We start from the raw sequence: 17,332 nt of genomic DNA, 5'->3' as shown, positions 1-17,332 counted from the left end.
GTTAGTGAATGTATCTGATTATTTCTTCCCTTCCTTACGTTTTTGTAACAGTGATGAACCTACATCCCCTCTACCAGGAATTTGGCAGGTGAGAGTCAAGACTATTTGAGGAGACATAGAGAAGTTGTTTAAAAATATTTGTTCCAAATATACCATAAAGTTATGGTTTTGAGAAATACCACTATAAATACTTTCAGGTCGTGTGGAAATTATTCTCCAAATTAAAAAGCAGCATACGAAAGAAAACAAATATTAATATACTTATGACATGTTTCTTTTAAATTCCAACCTAATATAAGAAGCCTCCTCGCTTCTCCAATTACAGACCTCAATTTCACTATCATTAGCAAATATGGTTTCCATACTAGAACCAAGGCCAATTGTTAGTTACTTGAAACAGGAAGATTAAGGAAAATAACAGAGAAACATGGCAGTTGAACACTTTGTCCTCTTCCAGAAATTTCCGTAAAACTTTACTAAAGAAAATTTTAAAAGTATAGATCCACAGGTCAAGAAAACAGGAACAGGAGAGATGGGAAATGAGAGACATCAGCCCTCTGGAAGCTGGAAAGCAAATTAAGTGGCGACTTCTCCTGGAACCAAGAAAAAGGCTAGTCTCTAGCTGCAGGCAAGGAGACCAACAAGGAGCAGGTGGGTCAGAAGGCCCGACAGCGCTGGGCTGAGCGCAGGAGAAATCAGGCAGGTTTGGCTCGAAGTGTCTGAGTGAGTTACAAACACCCACTCCTCATCAACAGTTCTTTGCGGAGCTGTCACCTCCTACAAAGAATGTGTGTGTGCACTCGAGACAGCCTAGTAAACTGAGAGAAGAGGGTTTATTTACAAGTTTTCACTGCAGGGTTCTAAAGCATCTACCTTGACAGATTTGTACGTACTGTGTACAGACCTTTAACTTCTGGTGAGAAATGAACTTGGCTGACATAGCTAATGCTATGTCATATCTGAAAATACATGAGAAATGATGTAAGTAAGTAAGGGAAACAAAATTAAACTTCCAATTCAATTAAGTGAATCTATCTATCACCTTTCTAGCTAGCTAGCTCTACTCTATGTACATAGAGAGTATGGACCAAAATTATGTCTGTTTTTTGTTACAGGGCAGCAAAGCTGAACATAGCACACCAGTTCTCAGATAAGAGGCAAGCCTCATTCTCTGTGGTTTTACCTGGTTTGAGCTTACTGGGATGCTGCTGTGCTCCGGCTCCAGGGAGGGGAGGGGGGCTTACCCCTGCGGGCCCAGCACCCTGGGCTGGGCTCACACTGGGCAGAGCCCCTGTAGGCAATGGCTGACCTCTCTTTAGCAGCTGCTTGTGTTCTTGCTGGCGGAAGCGTGGAGGCACCTCGCGTGGCAGGTAGCGGGATGCAGCTGGCTGCTGCTGGCTGCTGGCAGATCCGCGTTTGCCATTGCCACTGTTGGAGAGAGTGCTGGTGGAAGTACTGGTACTGGTGCCGGCAGCTTGGGGCTGGCTTGAACAGGTCTTAGTAGGTTCTGGCACTATTAGGAACAAAATGAGAACCCAAAACTTTAGAACCCAATACACCTCCTTAAAACACAACCCAAACCAAAGAAAACAAAATAAAAACTGAGAAATGACAATGTAGTGCTTTAGAAACAGAACTGGACTAAAGCCCAGAGTTACGGGTTTGAGACCCAGTTTTCCTGTGAACTAAGTGCAATCTTGGGCAGTAACTTTTGGGCCACAGTTCCCTCATCTGTAAAATGGGTGATTAAGTTAGGTCAGCAGTTCACACTTCCACTTGCATCAGCCTGAACTCAGGCTGAGTCAAGCCCCATTCCCAGGTCCTACCAAGGAAATCAGCAGGTTGGAAGGAAGACTTTGCATTTCTGACAAGTTCCCAGGTGATGGGGATGCTGCTGGTCCCTGGATCACATTTTGAGAACCACTGTTCTTGGTCAGTGATTCTTAAATGAAGGAACTGTCAGATGTCCATGAATTTATATATATTTTTGTTTCCGTTCTGATGACAACCTAAAAATACGTATTTTGGTGTATTCTGGGTTATCTGAATAATGAAAGCGTTCATGGTGATGGTGTCTATAGTGCTACTATATTGTCACAGATTTACTGTAAAGGAGTGCAGGTGGGCTAATTAGCAAATGATGCATTCGCATTAAGTGAAAGCCAAAATGTATCAGAGTATGTTGCATAAACAAAATTTTCACAGCAGTTTAAATAGAAAAAAGGAGGAGAGCGGAGTGATAGGCATGCCAAATAAAAAAGGGGATTTGAGTAGCAACTCTGCATGCAGACGGAGTACAGACACGTCAAGTGCGAAAGAATCTGAGTCTTAACAGTCATTTACATCCTGAACTTGTAACATCACTATCCAGAACAATTACATTTTGTCTTGTCATTTGAAAACATCTTTTCTTCTACTTAATCTGCAAATGTCCTTGGTTTTACAGCTGGGTAAGACATGGGCAAAACAAGTTCATCCTCAGTTCTGTGTATATCTTGCATGCATAGGTAACATCATAAAAACATTTCCAGTCGGCACTGGGGGAGGACATCGGATGTTACTGCCCGCTCTGCTGGCCTGCACGCCTCATCTCCCAACACGCGTCCCGCTGTCCGCCTGCGACCCTACGCCGTCTGCACAACCTGCGTCCACGAGGCCTCCGCCCAGTTCTTCTGCTGCCCCGCCAGGCAAACCCTCCGTCCTAGATGAAGCCAATGTCCACTCTTTTCACCCTTGACTCTCTCAAGAAATCAAAACCATGCAGTTTGGTGTCACCAGCGTGAGTTCACGTTCCCTCATCCTGGGACACCCTCGGGGCTTCCTGGTCATCCCACACTTCCCGGGTCTGCCTAGTTCCACTGCTGGCAATGGCTCCTTCAAAGACCTTCCTCTCTCAGGCTGCCAGTACCTGTATCTCCTTCCGCATCCCCACAAGATGAACCCTGACTTGACTCTCCAGAAGAAAGGAAAAGCCAACAGGTGCAAACTTCAAGTTTCTGCCACTACAAACACATGAGTATCACACGCTCAGTCCCACACTCCACTGCTCCTACATGAGGCCACTATCGTATTGCACCAACTCCAAGGCTCACATTTCTCCCTATTTAACATCATTTAGAGTGGATGTCTTTCCCTCAATGACACATTGGTTAATGGGCAGTGTTTTTTCCTTTCTTAGTAGTACATGAAATACTGGCGCATCTTACAATCAATGGTGCCAGAGAGGCAATGTGAGACAGTGCCCTCCCTCCATGGGACCCCATCTCAGGGGTTTTGTGTGCCCTGGGCTTCAACCCATGACACTCTCCAGAGCAGAAAGGCCCAAAGCATAAGAGTGAGTCTTTGATTAATTCTTTGTTTTATAAATAATGAATTTTGTTTTTTTCCAGTCAGGGCTTAGTATAATGGATATCACTGTGTACACACAAAAAAGAGAATTCAGACACTTGTGTTTGTGTGAGGGGAGAAAAGCAAATTCTCGACCTCTAACTTGCCCAGAGACTGTGGGCTCACTCTGCAACTAGCTCCTCTGCACCAGCATTTAGACATGAACGAATCTCTACCATCCGCAAAGACGCTAACAGCTGCTACTCTCCTTGACCACACGCCTCGCCCCGCTGCCCAACTACCTCCCGAGGTGTCTCCTCTCCCGTCAGGCTTCTTGGGGCGTTTATACTGCCTCTTGCGGCTTCCTCACCTGCCACCTGCCCCTTATCCAGCCCCTCACCCCCTTCTTTGCCGGTACTGACCACAGCTTCCTTGAAGCTAAAACCCGACACCACATTCTGAGCTTTACCTTCCTGACCTCAGGTTGTCTTTATCAGAGACAGCCGCTCCGGCCATCCTGACGCACTCTCTTCCTGGGCCCCCGTGACACTGGGAGTCTTTCCTTGGATTTCCTCTGGCCTCTCTGGCCACTCTTTCCTGCTCCTCTTGGCAGCTCCCTCATCCGCCCTTCTTCAAGGTTCTGTTGCGGACACTCTGCTCATACACTCAATCCAGGTCGTGTGCTCTACTCCCCCAGCTTCCCTTATCAACTCCGTGCTCACAATCTGAGTCCCAGGATCTGTATGTGGATGTCTCACGGGCACCCAAAATCAGCATTCCCCAAATACTCATCAGCTTTCTGGCCCCCCTCTTCTTCTAGGTCTCCCCATCGCTCTCCCAGCAGATAGCTTCAAGTCGGAAATCTGGCTCCATCCTTGATTCTTCCCTTTATCTTCCCCAACCTACATCTAACTGACCGCTGATCACTGACATTTCTAGCACTTAAATGTCTCCCTTAAATATCCCTCAAGCTCATCTGCCTTTTCATTCCTGCTGATGCGAGCAGAGCCCCAGCACCAATCTCCTGTTGGAACACTAGAAGAGCTTGTTTGTTTCTGATCCGTCACCCACTTCAGATCTCCCCCTGGTGCAGCATCCTGCCAGGCTCCCATAGCCCTCTGGATAGAGCCCACAAGGTCCTGAGCAGTCAGATGCCCCTACTCCCATTTTCCAAACACAGCCTCTAACTTCACACGCTGACTTCCCACCTTGGGGCCACTGCTCCTCTCTCTTCTATCTAACCACCATGTATCACCAATTCTAAGACACATTTCTAAAACTGGAGTGCATCTTATTGTCTGTATCAGTTTAACTGGCAATGTTTTTCTTTCTAAGCAGTACATAAAATAATGCACAATATACAGTTGACAGTATCTCAGATTCAATAAAACACGGTAATTCCTAGTCTTTCTCTAAACTATCAGATTAAATCTCACTTCTGCTCAGACCCTTCCCTGACTCTCCCAAACATTCACAGACCTCTGTATTTATCAGAGCACTCAGCATTGTGTGACTTTCCAAAATGTCTGTCTTCCCCTCTGGGCTGTAAGTGATGTCAGCCTCATGCCTGACAGTAAGTGCTCAGTACATCTTAAAGGAGTTGACTGTTCTTCTCAAAAACACACTGAAATTAAAAAGAAAGGAAGAAATAGCAGAATATAAATAAAGTAATTGGTACAAGAGACAAAAATACTAGACTGGGGACCCAAAGGCCTAGATTTTAGACCAGCTTCCACCAGTACGTGTGGTCTCGGTTATATCAGTATTCCAGAAAATGAAAGGTTTGGACTAGTTGATACTCTAAGCTTCAATTCTAAAGCCTCTGATCTCACAAGCGAAGAACAGAGCACGTGACATGTAGTTTTAGTTTTGCGATGGCTATCATTTCAAGTCGTTGAATCTCTCTTACCTATGTCCTGCCTCTGTCCCAATTTCTTGGCCTTGATGCAGACAGAAAATATTTTTTTGTGATTACTCTAGATTTTAAACTCATCTATCTTTAATTCAGAGGCATATAAGATGAACATCCATTACACCTTTCTATAAAAGATGTCATGCTATAATTCTATATAGCCCTATATCTAGCTATAGATATAATGCTATATATAATTCTATAGCTTCTAGAAAGCTATAAAACCTACTTTAGGTTGATTTTTAAATGTATAGGGGTCTTAGTACAGCACAGAGAAGACAAGTAATGTCTCGATAGCATCTTACTACACTGATGGATAGTGACTGCAATGAGGGGGTGGTGAGGACTTGATAATATGGGTGAATGTTGATACCACAATGTTGCTTGTGTGAAACTTTCATAAGATTGTATATCAATGATATAATTTAAAAAAATGTATAAAGGCCTTTAAACATATTTTTTCCTGACATTAGCCTTCAGCTAATTAAAATAGCAGAGGTAAATAAGTATTTAACCCAAATGACTTGAAGACTTACGTCCACATGAAAAACTTCATAGGAATGTTTATGGCAGTTTTATTTGTAATTGCCCAACACTGGACGCTACTGAGACATCCTTCTATAAGTGAATGTAAACAAAGTTTGGTCCAATCCTGCAATGCAGCATTAGCACTAAAAAGAAATGAGCTGTCAAGCCATGAAAAAAAAAAGGAGGAACCTGAATGCATATGGCTAAAAGAAGTCAGGCTGGAAAGACTACATAGTACAGGATTCCTACTATATAACACTGCGGAAAAGGCAAAACTATGATGACAGTAGAAAGATCCGTGGTTGGCTGGGGCTTGGGGAGGGCAGGAGGGGTGAGCAGGTGAGCACAGCTGACTCCAGGGTAGTGAAACTGTATGATACTGTGATATGGACACACGACACTATGCATCAGCCAGAACCCATTCTAACTATACAATACAAAGAGTGAACACAGATGTAAACTATGGACTTTAGTTAATAATAATGCATTAATATTGGTTCATCAATTCTAAAAGTTCAACACCCCAAGGCAAGAGGTTGATAATAGGAGAAACTGGTGGTGGGGGTCAGGGTGGGGAGAGGGACTATATGGGAACAACTCACACTTTCTGTAAACCTAAAACTGCTCTTAAAAATACAGTCTATTAATTAAAAAAACAAAACCCCAAAAAACAGAAGCCAGTCTGCTGTCTCTCTCACAATATCAAGTTCCCAGTAGAACTTTACAAATGAAACTGAGAATGAAGTAGAAGTACATTTGTCTGGGAAGCAAACCCACTACATGAATTTAAAAATACGTAGTCAGCATGGTATCAGTCAATTCTGTCACACATTTTAACCTACCTGGCTCAAAGGCTTTATTCTAGACCTCGCAACTGCACTGATTCTTAGGAAGCTTACATACGAACACAACTGGTCTTCCTTTTACTACAAAATTCATCAGCAGCAAAAGGACAGGAGGCAGAGGAAGGAGGGCAAGACTCGGAGCTCTAGCTCCCCTGTCAGGAAAAACCGCTTCTCCTTGACGGTAACTGACACTGGATGGCCAGCTACTATCAGAGTCAAGGTCCTTTCACCCATCATCCTGTCATCCTGCCTTTTCAGACTGGAAAATTAGAAGACCTACCTTAATTCAAAACCTTAAGGAAAACAACTGGCAAGGACTCAGAAGCGAAGACCCAGGCTGCCAGCAGCCTCCCAACCACCCGACCCCGTTCGCACCTGCACTGACTCTCACGGCCCGCTGAGCTAACCAAGATCACACGCTGTCATCAGGGCACAATTCTCATCTCTGACAACCAGCCCGCACCCCTCCACTATACTGCAGTTATCTTTTCAAAAAAGATCAAAGGACAGACTCAGGGCTATTTTTTTTTTCAAAACCTTTAGGGGAAAAGAAATTCATGCTACAGAAATGAAGTATTAGAAAAATGAAATTATCAACTAGTCACTAGTTTTGAAACTATATCACCAGTTCTAGGATATGTGAATACAGAATATTCAAGTTTCCTTGTGTGTTCTGCCTGATACAGTATGCGTGGCCAATTTTGTATCTATATAGCCTCGTTTTAAGAGCCAAAGTATTCTAAGCCAGGCGTCCCTTTCCTCTTTGGATAAGTGCCGGGTACGGCAGGAACCAGCAGGTGAACTGGTGCGTATTTTTAAAAGGTAGGGGAAAAACAATGAAGAATATGTGATAGAGCCCATATATGGCCTGCAAAGTCTGAAATATTTACTATCTGCCTTTGCAGGAAAAGTTTGACCAGCACCTGCTATAGGGACTAGAAACTTCTTATAATATTAGACTGAGCCTCAGACATATCCATCTTCTGGGCAAGAAAAATCCCCATAATGTATACCAAGGTCTTGTGTAGATGTTATTTTAATAAATAAAAAAAAAATTATTATGTTAGTTCCATGTCTCACTTTTAATTATGAGAATCATCCTCTTTATGATTACTGAATAGAAAGGTAGTATGATGCTATATTATTTAAGAAAATGAGGGGATATACTCATTTAGAGGTTAGGTTACTCTTAGAAACGCAAGTACTTTTACTACATGATAGCATTGAGCTATGAGTAAAACAAAACTCTTTTTATATTAGATCTGTCAACAGAAGACTGGATAAACTGACTTTCGTTTCCTTCAGAGATTCCTTTTTGCTCTGCTGGCCCTCAAACCACAAATGGACTTGAAGTCTTTGGAGTCATTCTTCTGCCCTGGACTCTCTGGAGAGGTTATCTGGTTCCATGGTTTTGGCCATCACCTCCATGATTCTGGCCATCATCTCCATGGTTTTGACCATTATCTGCATAATTTTGGCCACAATCTCCATGATTCTGGCCATCTCCAAGCTACTGAACTCAATACTGTTTCATGTCGCCACCTAACTCTAAGCCTGGCCTCAATTTTTACTTGCCTACTGGGCAGTGCCGCATGGAAACCATCACTCTTCAAACTGAACACACCCAAAGGTCGAACAAGAACTGTCTGGGTTTGAGCCCAGGATGGTGCCGACTGCTTATTAGAAGGCAGAAGATAAGGCTTCTCACTTAAGTGAACCAACAACCAACTGGGGAAACAGAAATTACAAAATACAGATCCATGTGGAACTGGCTGGAAGTCAGTCACTTAAAGAGGAAGGATGACCATGCTCTGCCCACTATGGTAGCCATCAACCACCCGTGGCTACCGAGCACCGGACATCCAAACTGCGATGTGCTGAGAACACAAAATATACACTTGATTTCAAATAGCACAAAAAACACACAAAACATCTCATTAATAATTTTATATTGATTCAATGTTGAAATTATATTTTGGATATACTGAGTTAAAAGTATATTAAAAGAAACCTCACTTGTTTCTTTTTAGTTTTAAAATGTTGCTACTATTATCACTTTTGTGGCTCACATTTGTGGCTTGAGAATTATATTTCTATTGAATAGTGCTGGTCTAGAAATGGCACTATTTTTGAAAGAGAAAGTGTGAGCTGATTTCTCAAAACACATTCAAGTTAAATAAATAATTATACTTTAATTAATTAATTAAACTGATAAAGGACTATCAGTTATGGCAGAAGCTTTCTCAGGCAGAGATTTGCCCTTATAACTGTACTAGCTGAAGTACTAGCACCTCATCTCACAAGCAGAAAAATGTCACTGGGCATTTGACAGAGGAGACCAAGGGTGGGGCTACAGAGCACAGTAGTCTTGGCACCCACATGCCCTTTCCCATGTGCTAAAGCCATGGCTAATGGCCGGGAGCGGCCCTGGACCCTAAACACAGGGAAGAGAAGTGTCGTTCAGCACAGCAAGTAGGCAGAGGGGACCAGGAATCCCGGCCTGGTCAAGCTGCACCTCCGGGGCTTCTATATAAGACAGTGATAAACTTTCTCTGGTGCGAGCCAGTATTTTCCAGATCCATGAGACAAGCAGCCAGCTAATCTCAACTGATAAGTGGAGGATATCAAAATTTGGATCTATTCTTATAATATAGATAAATTATACGCTTTCTGACAAGTCATATAGTCTCTTCTCAGTCTACTGCTGCCTAAAAAAACAGAGTAGGGTATCAAAGCCATCTTGACTTGTTCTTCTCAAACAGACCAGCAGCATCTCAGGCTATAATACCTCAATGACGGAGGCTCACAAATAGGTCTAACCTACATATCATTGTTTTCACAAAGCAGAACATAGTAAGGCAGTGGGAATTTTAGCCTGATTTTATTTATGTATCATCAACAAATCACTTGTTTTATTTAGAAAAATTAAGACAGCAACCAGTTCATAACTACATAGCTAATTAAAAAACCTCCTGCAAGCTGGAAATTGTGGTTCCTTTCCTTTGCCTACAAGGCTTTTTTTCTTCTTTCAAATGAGGGCGACATCTGCTGGTGAAAAGGCAGACATTAAATCATTACATCAGGAAGCGAATCTTACAATTTTCTTTCCAGAAACAATTTTCTGCTGTCAGTTAAAATTTTCAGAGGGCATTGTCATAATGGGTCCCAAACAGCTTATACACTCCTACTACAGCTTTTATAAGACAACAGGCTACTGTATGAGCAGAAAGTTTACTGTCTCTTCCAGGCTTTGGCCAACCTCACTCAGAAGGAGCTCCGTTTCTTCTGTCACCTCCGCCTGCCTTCTCTGGGAGACTGGAGAGGAGGGGCTACCCTCCCGGCCTCAACTTTGCCTCCACTCTGGTCACGTTCTGTCTCCCGCCTCCATGGCCATTTCACACTGCCTGAGCTTCAACACTGCCTCCCGGAGCCCCTAGGCTCCCTGCTGTTCTTTCTCTATGTTCTTTCCCACCTGACCTGCCTCTGTTCCTCAGCAGGGACTTACAGAGCGGGGAGCACGGGGTGCCCGGTGCACAGAGGCACCTCCACTGTATTGTCCAAGTCATACCACCAGGACGTTCTTTTCTTTAAACATTTATTTAGAAATACTTAAAGGCATAAAGAACAGACAATCAACAAATTGGCACTGACCCAATCTCCAGCTTAAGAAATAAAATTTCACCAATTCCACCAAAGCCCTGTCCTCCCTGCCAACTGTACACTCCACCCACCGTCCCTTAAGGAGATGCTCACCACGCATGACACGGGGTTTGCACCCCCAGGCACTTCTCTATTGACACCGTGCAGTGGCTGTGCATGTGGACTCAGGGTTTAGACCTTGTCTCTGCGACTTACTGGATAAGTTACTTCACCTTTCTGTCCCTCAGCTATGCCATCTGTAAAACGTGAGTAAGTGGGGGTGGGGGGTCAAAGTGGGGTTAACAATACCTTACTGAGATGGTTCTGAGGAGTGAATGTTAAAATATGTAAAGAAACCTTTTACAACAGTGCCTGGTCCACAGTGAGTGGCCTGTAAGTGTTCACATCATGCTGAGTGACACTTGTTGCAGATGGTGAGGCAGCCTTGGGCACAGGAGCCACCGCAGTGGGGTTCTTCAGTGGGGAAAGAGTTCACGCTCAACTGGGGACACGGTGTGGGCAGGCGGGGATTTACAGCCCAGGAGCAGGGTGGGAAAGGCAGTGGATGGAACACTACTACAAAGGGAAATCCTCAGATGTAAAGAGGAGATTCTGGCTAAACTCACCTACAGAGTTCTTGCTAAAGGCAGGCCAGCGAGCGTGGTCAGGGCTCCCCTGGGGGATGGAAGGTGAGGACTCGGATCCAGGGTGGGGGTTCTGGGTAAACTGACCTAGCAGGCAAAGTTCTTGCCAAAATTGGACTTTACAAGGAGGGGCACACATGGGCCTGGGAGAGGGTCCAGGAACCTGACTAGTTTGCTCAAGGGAAGAATCTTTGTCAGTCATCTCCCTCCTCCTCTTAGTGGCAATGGGAAGTATTTTAGGTTGATTAACAAAAACACAAAGTCATGTTAAATGAACTATATATAATGAAATAGAAAAGGGAAGAAGGTAGGCAGACTCTTCTGGAAGTTACCATAGTAACTTATGAGCGACAGCTGTGCTCAGGATTGGAGGATTAGATCTCTAGTCCAGCCCTAAACCTCTCTCCTTCATTTGGGTCCCAATTTCCACTGTTTGGACAGTTTTAAGCACTATACAAAAGTTAACGAACAGCCATCCCATCATTTTTCAAACTATTACAGAGCAGTAGTTGCTCCCTGTCCCTCAACCCGCACGCTAGGGGCAGGGCCGACAGAGGTCTGGCTCATTGCTGCGGGGAGGCCTGAGTCATGGATCCAGCCCCATTTGGATGCGTGGGTCCATGTGGTCTGGCGGGCACAGTGGCCTGCCTGCCACACCAGCTCTGAGTATGAGCACAGCCCCGGAGATGGCTTAAACTTCTGTGTGGGGTCCTGGTTCCCTATCACTGCTGTTCCCTGATTGCTGGGCTCAGTGGTGACACTATGCTCTTGAAGGTGACAGTGCCAGTGGGGTTCCTGATTCTTCTCTAGGGAGCAGCTCTTCAGGACAACTCTCTGGAGAGTCATTTCTGGAGTCTAGCCTAGGGCACACCCCCTGCCCCCAGCCTTGCAATAATTTTATAAGCAGCCAGTTCCCTGTACTTCAACTCTTTTGTGCTTTAAAAAACTAGAGTGGTTTCTATACACTTCACCTGAACTCTGGTTAAGAGAATTAAAAAAAAAATTTTTTTTTTTACCAAGTAGTATATTCAACTCTTTCATCAACCTAGAACATCATGGAATACAGTATGAGCAAGACATTAAACAATGGTTTCATTCTAATGGCATTTACTGTAGTGGGACCTACCCTTTTATACTCTCAGTTAGAACCTCATGGGCTACACAATCAGCCTAACATACACCTACAAGCAGGCACGCGGTAGACTAGAGAGGCATATTTTAAAAGTAAGTTGTTACAGGTAAATGACAACCTTGAGGGACAGTTTAACCCACGTATTTTAACATGTCTTATTTCTGAAATCTGGATGCACCTTACAATTGGTGTGTAAACTTACTAGTTTCTTCATTCACCCTCCAACTCCTCAGTAAGCATTACTGAATCAATGCAAGTCCTGTAATCGATGACATCTTAGAACTTAATATATTTGTACAATAAGCATGGAATTTTTCTTATGTACAGACACATAGTGACAAAAAGGAAAAATACTTAAAAATCATGCATTAATTCTAGCCATTTCAGAATATTTACTCAAAGACTCAAAAGTTTCTTCAAATTTTAATTTATATTTGTTCAAATATATGAGTGACTATTAGCAAATGTGATTCTGAAAGAGAACTATTCTCCCATGCTGAGATAGTCAGTGATTCCAAGGAATATTTTCATTATGACAATTTCTTTGGCAACGTGTATAACAAAAAGCATTACAGCAAGAGGCTCCCTGAGGAGAAAGAGACACAAGCAGCAGACAGCCGTGAGCGACAGGGTCCATGTGCCACGTCCACAGGCTGTCCCCATGGGGTGCGAGAGGTGGCCTTCTGTTTATTCTCTTGTTGGCTTCTGACCTGTCACCATGTCAACTTCTGGAGGCCAACTCAAAACAAACTCGAAACAAGCACAGCTTCCTCAACTACTGTCTGTTGCTAATGAGAAATGCTGTTTAGAGATATTTTCTTTTCTAATATATTACAGTTACCTCTCTAAAAGGCATTAAATTAAATGCTACTTTTGCTGTATCAGACTGGATAACATCAATGTTAAAGTAAAATTATTTTAATAATGACTAGTTTTAACAATGATAATCATTTCATTAAAAAGCTTACTTCGTTTTGACCTTACATTTGTTTACTCTGTGAAAATGTACTCTCTCTCATACAGGCAAGTATTTCTCAGTTCTTAAACAACAGCTGGCTGACTTAGAAGAGCAAAATAGAAAATTATGATAACAGAATACGTTAAAACCGAGTAACCAATACAGCATTAATAGATACCTACTTTTCTATAATCTTTTCAATATGCAATCTCAGCATAAATACTCCCCACATGAGGCACACCCCAGTGGACAGACATGAAGGGTAAAGAAAGTCCACCTGGGCGCACAGCTGCTCGGTTCCCTCACCTCCATCCTGCCTTCACATCTTTCCATGCAGAATCATCTGGAACTGAACAAGCTCTTGGAAAATGGCAAATCCCCAGTCTCATGAAACACAGGTTTAAGTGGGATTATCCCAAATATGTTCTCCCAGGACATGTATACTACTGTGTGCATTCATTTTCTTTAATAAACTAATAAATTGTGGAACAGCAATAATCCTGGGATGTTTTTCCGGAAAAGTACAGAATCCTCCAACCTGCCATTAGAGGGAGCCCGAATTAAGCTACTCCAACGTTAGAGGAGGCTGGGGAATGGGAAAGGAAAATTGGCCACATTCCAAATTGATTTTGAAAAGCCTTTTCACTGCTTTAAAAGAAGGAACACCCCTCCCTCTATCATGCCAGTGCACAGGCCGGCCCCGTCTACCCCAAGCCTCACTGTACTGCTCTCCCCCTTGCTAGCAACTCACCTGCCATGACAGCTTTTTGTTTGTTTAGCTCCTGGAAAATGCCAAACACCAGCCAGCCTGCTTTGCAAAGGCTGTTCCCTGTGTATGTGGGAGCCCTTAGCCCTCTCTCTGCTCTCCCTGGCTTAGTTCAGATCTCTTTATCCTTCATATCTCAATTCAGGCCTCACTCTGGTGCCAGCCTAAATCCCAGCCACACCTGAGTCTCTTTGCTCTCAGGTCTCATTCAGCAATGTTCCCTTCTTTAGAGGTCATCAGCTCCCTCAGTAATGATACCTACAGCACTGTGGGTGATGTTTTATGTCTGCTCCCTATAAGACTCATGAGAGTGGGCAGTACATTTTTTTAAAACCTTTTTCTCCCACGGCAAACAGCACAGTGCGAGGCAAATAGCAGGTGTTTAATGAATAAATATAGCAGGTGTTTAATTAATATCTATTGGGTCCAATGATTAGCCCAGTCGGTCTCTAAACCAACTTCTGTCCAGTCCATCTATTGAGTACACCCTCACCACTCGGCTTAGTCAGCTGGTGTCTGAACTATTATGTATGCAATGGTACGGCTGCAGCCCTCTTTCCAACTATTTAATTCTTCAATCTGGCATGTTCAGTGATCTTTCTAAAATATAAATGTCATGTCACTCTCCAACGCAAAACTCTCCAATGGCTCCCTCTGGTCTAAAAGATCAGATGCACTCAGTTCTAATGCCCTAGTGGATGAGTTTAGGATGACTGGGATAAGACATATCACAACTAACTTGGGGACAACTGGAAGGGTGGCCAGCTCTGGCATGTGTTTATCTTCTTAATCAGTACTTTCCTTTCCCCCCATTTTCTCACTTATTTTTAAAATCAGGTAGTTTTTGCTATATGAATATAAATATTGGATGAAAAGATGATCAAATGAATGTAACTTAAATCCTTTCTGGTAGATGATGTGAGACAAATAAATCCCAATATGTAGAATGTTTTATTGCATTCATTTGTTTATACAGCCAATTCTTCCTACTAACGTATCTCTTTGAGAACAGGCAGCTCATCTCTGCTGTCTGGTAGGTATTTATTAATTGTTTATTTAATTAATGAATTAATTTGACAACTCTAGCTCATTTACTACTTCAGTGTTCAGATGTGGGAAAAGCTAGACAAAATTTGATTACAATGGAAAAGTGCATATTTTTTGAAATTATTAACTGCACACTACAAAGGGAAGTGACTGAAGCACGCAGAAAACTAAGCTGCAATGAGCAGTCTTTCTGCCCAACTCTAGTGGACAATTTAATATTAGAGACCAATTTGGAAATTAGAAAGCAAATAACTCAATAAAAAACAGCAAAATATTTGAACATTCACCAAAAAAGATGCACAGATGACAAAATAAAGCACGTGACAATAATGCTCAGCACCAGTTGGCCACTAGAGAAATGCAAAACTACAATGAGATAACGTCACACACCTATTAGGATGGCTAAAATGATCAAGACTGACTTTCCAAGTGCTGACAAATATGTATAAGAACTATGAAATGCTACCATTTTGGAAAATTTTACAGTTTCTTGAAAAGCTCAACAAACATACATCTATCATAAGATCCAGCCATTTTACTCCCACAGGTTTACCACAGAAAAATGGAAGCATATATCCATACAGAAACTTGTATATGAAAGTTCATAGTAGCTTTATTCATGATAGCTGAAAACTGGAAACAACTCAAAGGTCCATGAACAGATGAATGGGCAGGCAAATTGTGATATATCCAAACAATAGAATGCTGCTCAGCAATAAAAAGAATGAACTCTGAGGCATCAGTGCCAGGGACGACCTTCAGAAGTGCTGCTGAGTGAAAGAAGCTGTGAGTGCACACTGAATGGCTCTGTTTATGGAAGAGTCTAGAAAAGACAGACTCCTGTAGTGACAGGAAACAGATTAGTGTTTGCCTACAGACCAAGGGAGGGGGAGGCGGCAGGAGTGACAGGTTGGAAGGGGGTACAGGGAACCTCTCAGGGGTGATGGATGTTGTCTTGATTACAGGGATGGTTTCACAGGTGTGCATATGACAAAACTGTTTCCTCTAAATATGTGCAGTTTACTGTCAATTATAATTTGATAAAGCTGTTAAAAAAAACAAAAAAAAAGAGAAATAATCTGATAAACATTATTTCTCAGAAGGCAGACTGTCAGCTTCCTTTAGAGCTATATTCTAACTCTCTGAACTTGGGAACTGCCCTTATGTTTAATGTTTTACTGAAAAGTTATGCTAAATAGAGATGTGGACTTTCTTTATCTGAGACTTATCCGAAGGGCCCTCGAGCATGCTGTCATGAAGGCACTTGGGGCAGGACGAGGCGCCGTGCTGCTTCTCTGCTATCACTGGCTTTATTTCTTTTCTTCAAAAATTTGACCAAGAATTTGTATGTATGAACATGCCTGTAGCCTGCTACAGCATGCAGTTCCCCAATTGCAATTCCTCAGTAAACTCAATTTCCAGTAATTCAGGCTTATCTCAGTTTACCTCTTTATTTAGGCTGACAAAGCCAGGTAAGAAAGTGTATTTTCCTGTATTGAGTCAATATTAAATATGACCAATCTTTTAATATTCCACATTTTGTCAGTCTGCTAGCCAAAAACAGTAAGAACAACAAGTATCAATTTGTGTGTTTTCTTTAAACGTTAAAATGACCTTACACATAAATCTTTATGTTCATTTTTCATATCTATAGTTTCCTTGGGCTGCCTGTCCAAATTCCTTCTCCATTTGTCTTTTTGATCTTTTTCTCCCCCTTCTTACTGACTTTAAAGATATTGTAAAATATGATGAACTAAGATCAAAAGGGAGTCAGCATGGCTAAGAGAAACAACTCAAACGGGGCCTGGAGGCCGTGAGGAGACGGGCGTGTGAGCACATTGGCAGTTTCACATCTCAGAAGGATGGCGGATACAGCCCACTGCCACGCCGCATTCCCGACACCACCATCTATGGGCTCAGGTGGACTCACCTGGCTTTGGCCAGAGCAACCAATCAGAAACTGAACAGTGTGTGTCAATTTCTCTGCCAGCTCCAATCACAAAACTTTCAAAACAATTTATATAAATGAACAAACTTCCTGCTGTTTAAAACCCTAAACTTTGTCAGAATTCAGGGTATAATTTGGGTTGCCTGCCTCTTGGATCTGTACCTCCAGGACTGCTCCCTAAGATCCCAAATAAAATAAATGCAACTAATTGTTTTGTCCTCCCTTCAAAAAAAGAAAAGGAAAAAGAATTTATATATATGTATCTGCTCAGTTTTTCAATAAGCTTTTATCCTTTTAAAATTGCCTACATATTAGGGGGAAAATAACACACCCTAATACACTTTCTTTTGCTCAGTTGGAAAGAAATGTAAATGCATTTATTACATGTTCGTCCACCAGGGATTAACAATATAGTTAAATAATTACCTTAAACAGAGAGGCAACATGGCTAAAGACATGGCTAATATTTTAAATCCTGTAAGATACCATCCCATAAAGATCCCTTATATAATAAATCTCAGGAATTTTTTTCACCCTTATTTGATAAGATCCTAAATTACTTCCTAAAATGGTTCTACTAATATTG

General features: G+C 42.4%; 1 protein-coding gene across 7 annotated transcripts in view; it reads right to left on the bottom strand.

Moving 5' to 3' along the window:
• TNRC6C (trinucleotide repeat containing adaptor 6C) overlaps positions 1 to 17,332 on the bottom strand; it is a 147,590-nt gene that overhangs the window by 73,164 nt on the left and 57,094 nt on the right. For 6 of the 7 annotated variants that reach the window (XR_012130902.1, XM_073235992.1, XM_073235987.1 and 3 more), the window contains exon 4: positions 1,184 to 1,513. Coding sequence is in view for 6 of the 7 variants with exons in the window: in XM_073235992.1 (XP_073092093.1) it covers positions 1,184 to 1,513 (330 nt within the window). In the remaining variant the exon portion in view is untranslated. The remainder of the gene's footprint in view (positions 1 to 1,183; positions 1,514 to 17,332) is intronic. The other variant, XM_073235990.1, reaches the window with a different exon arrangement.

Source organism: Manis javanica, chromosome 4 (genome assembly GCF_040802235.1).
Source record: "Manis javanica isolate MJ-LG chromosome 4, MJ_LKY, whole genome shotgun sequence".
NCBI lineage: Eukaryota > Metazoa > Chordata > Mammalia > Pholidota > Manidae > Manis > Manis javanica.
Note: the sequence above shows the minus strand (reverse complement) of the source record. Positions and strands in the feature narration are given on the sequence as shown.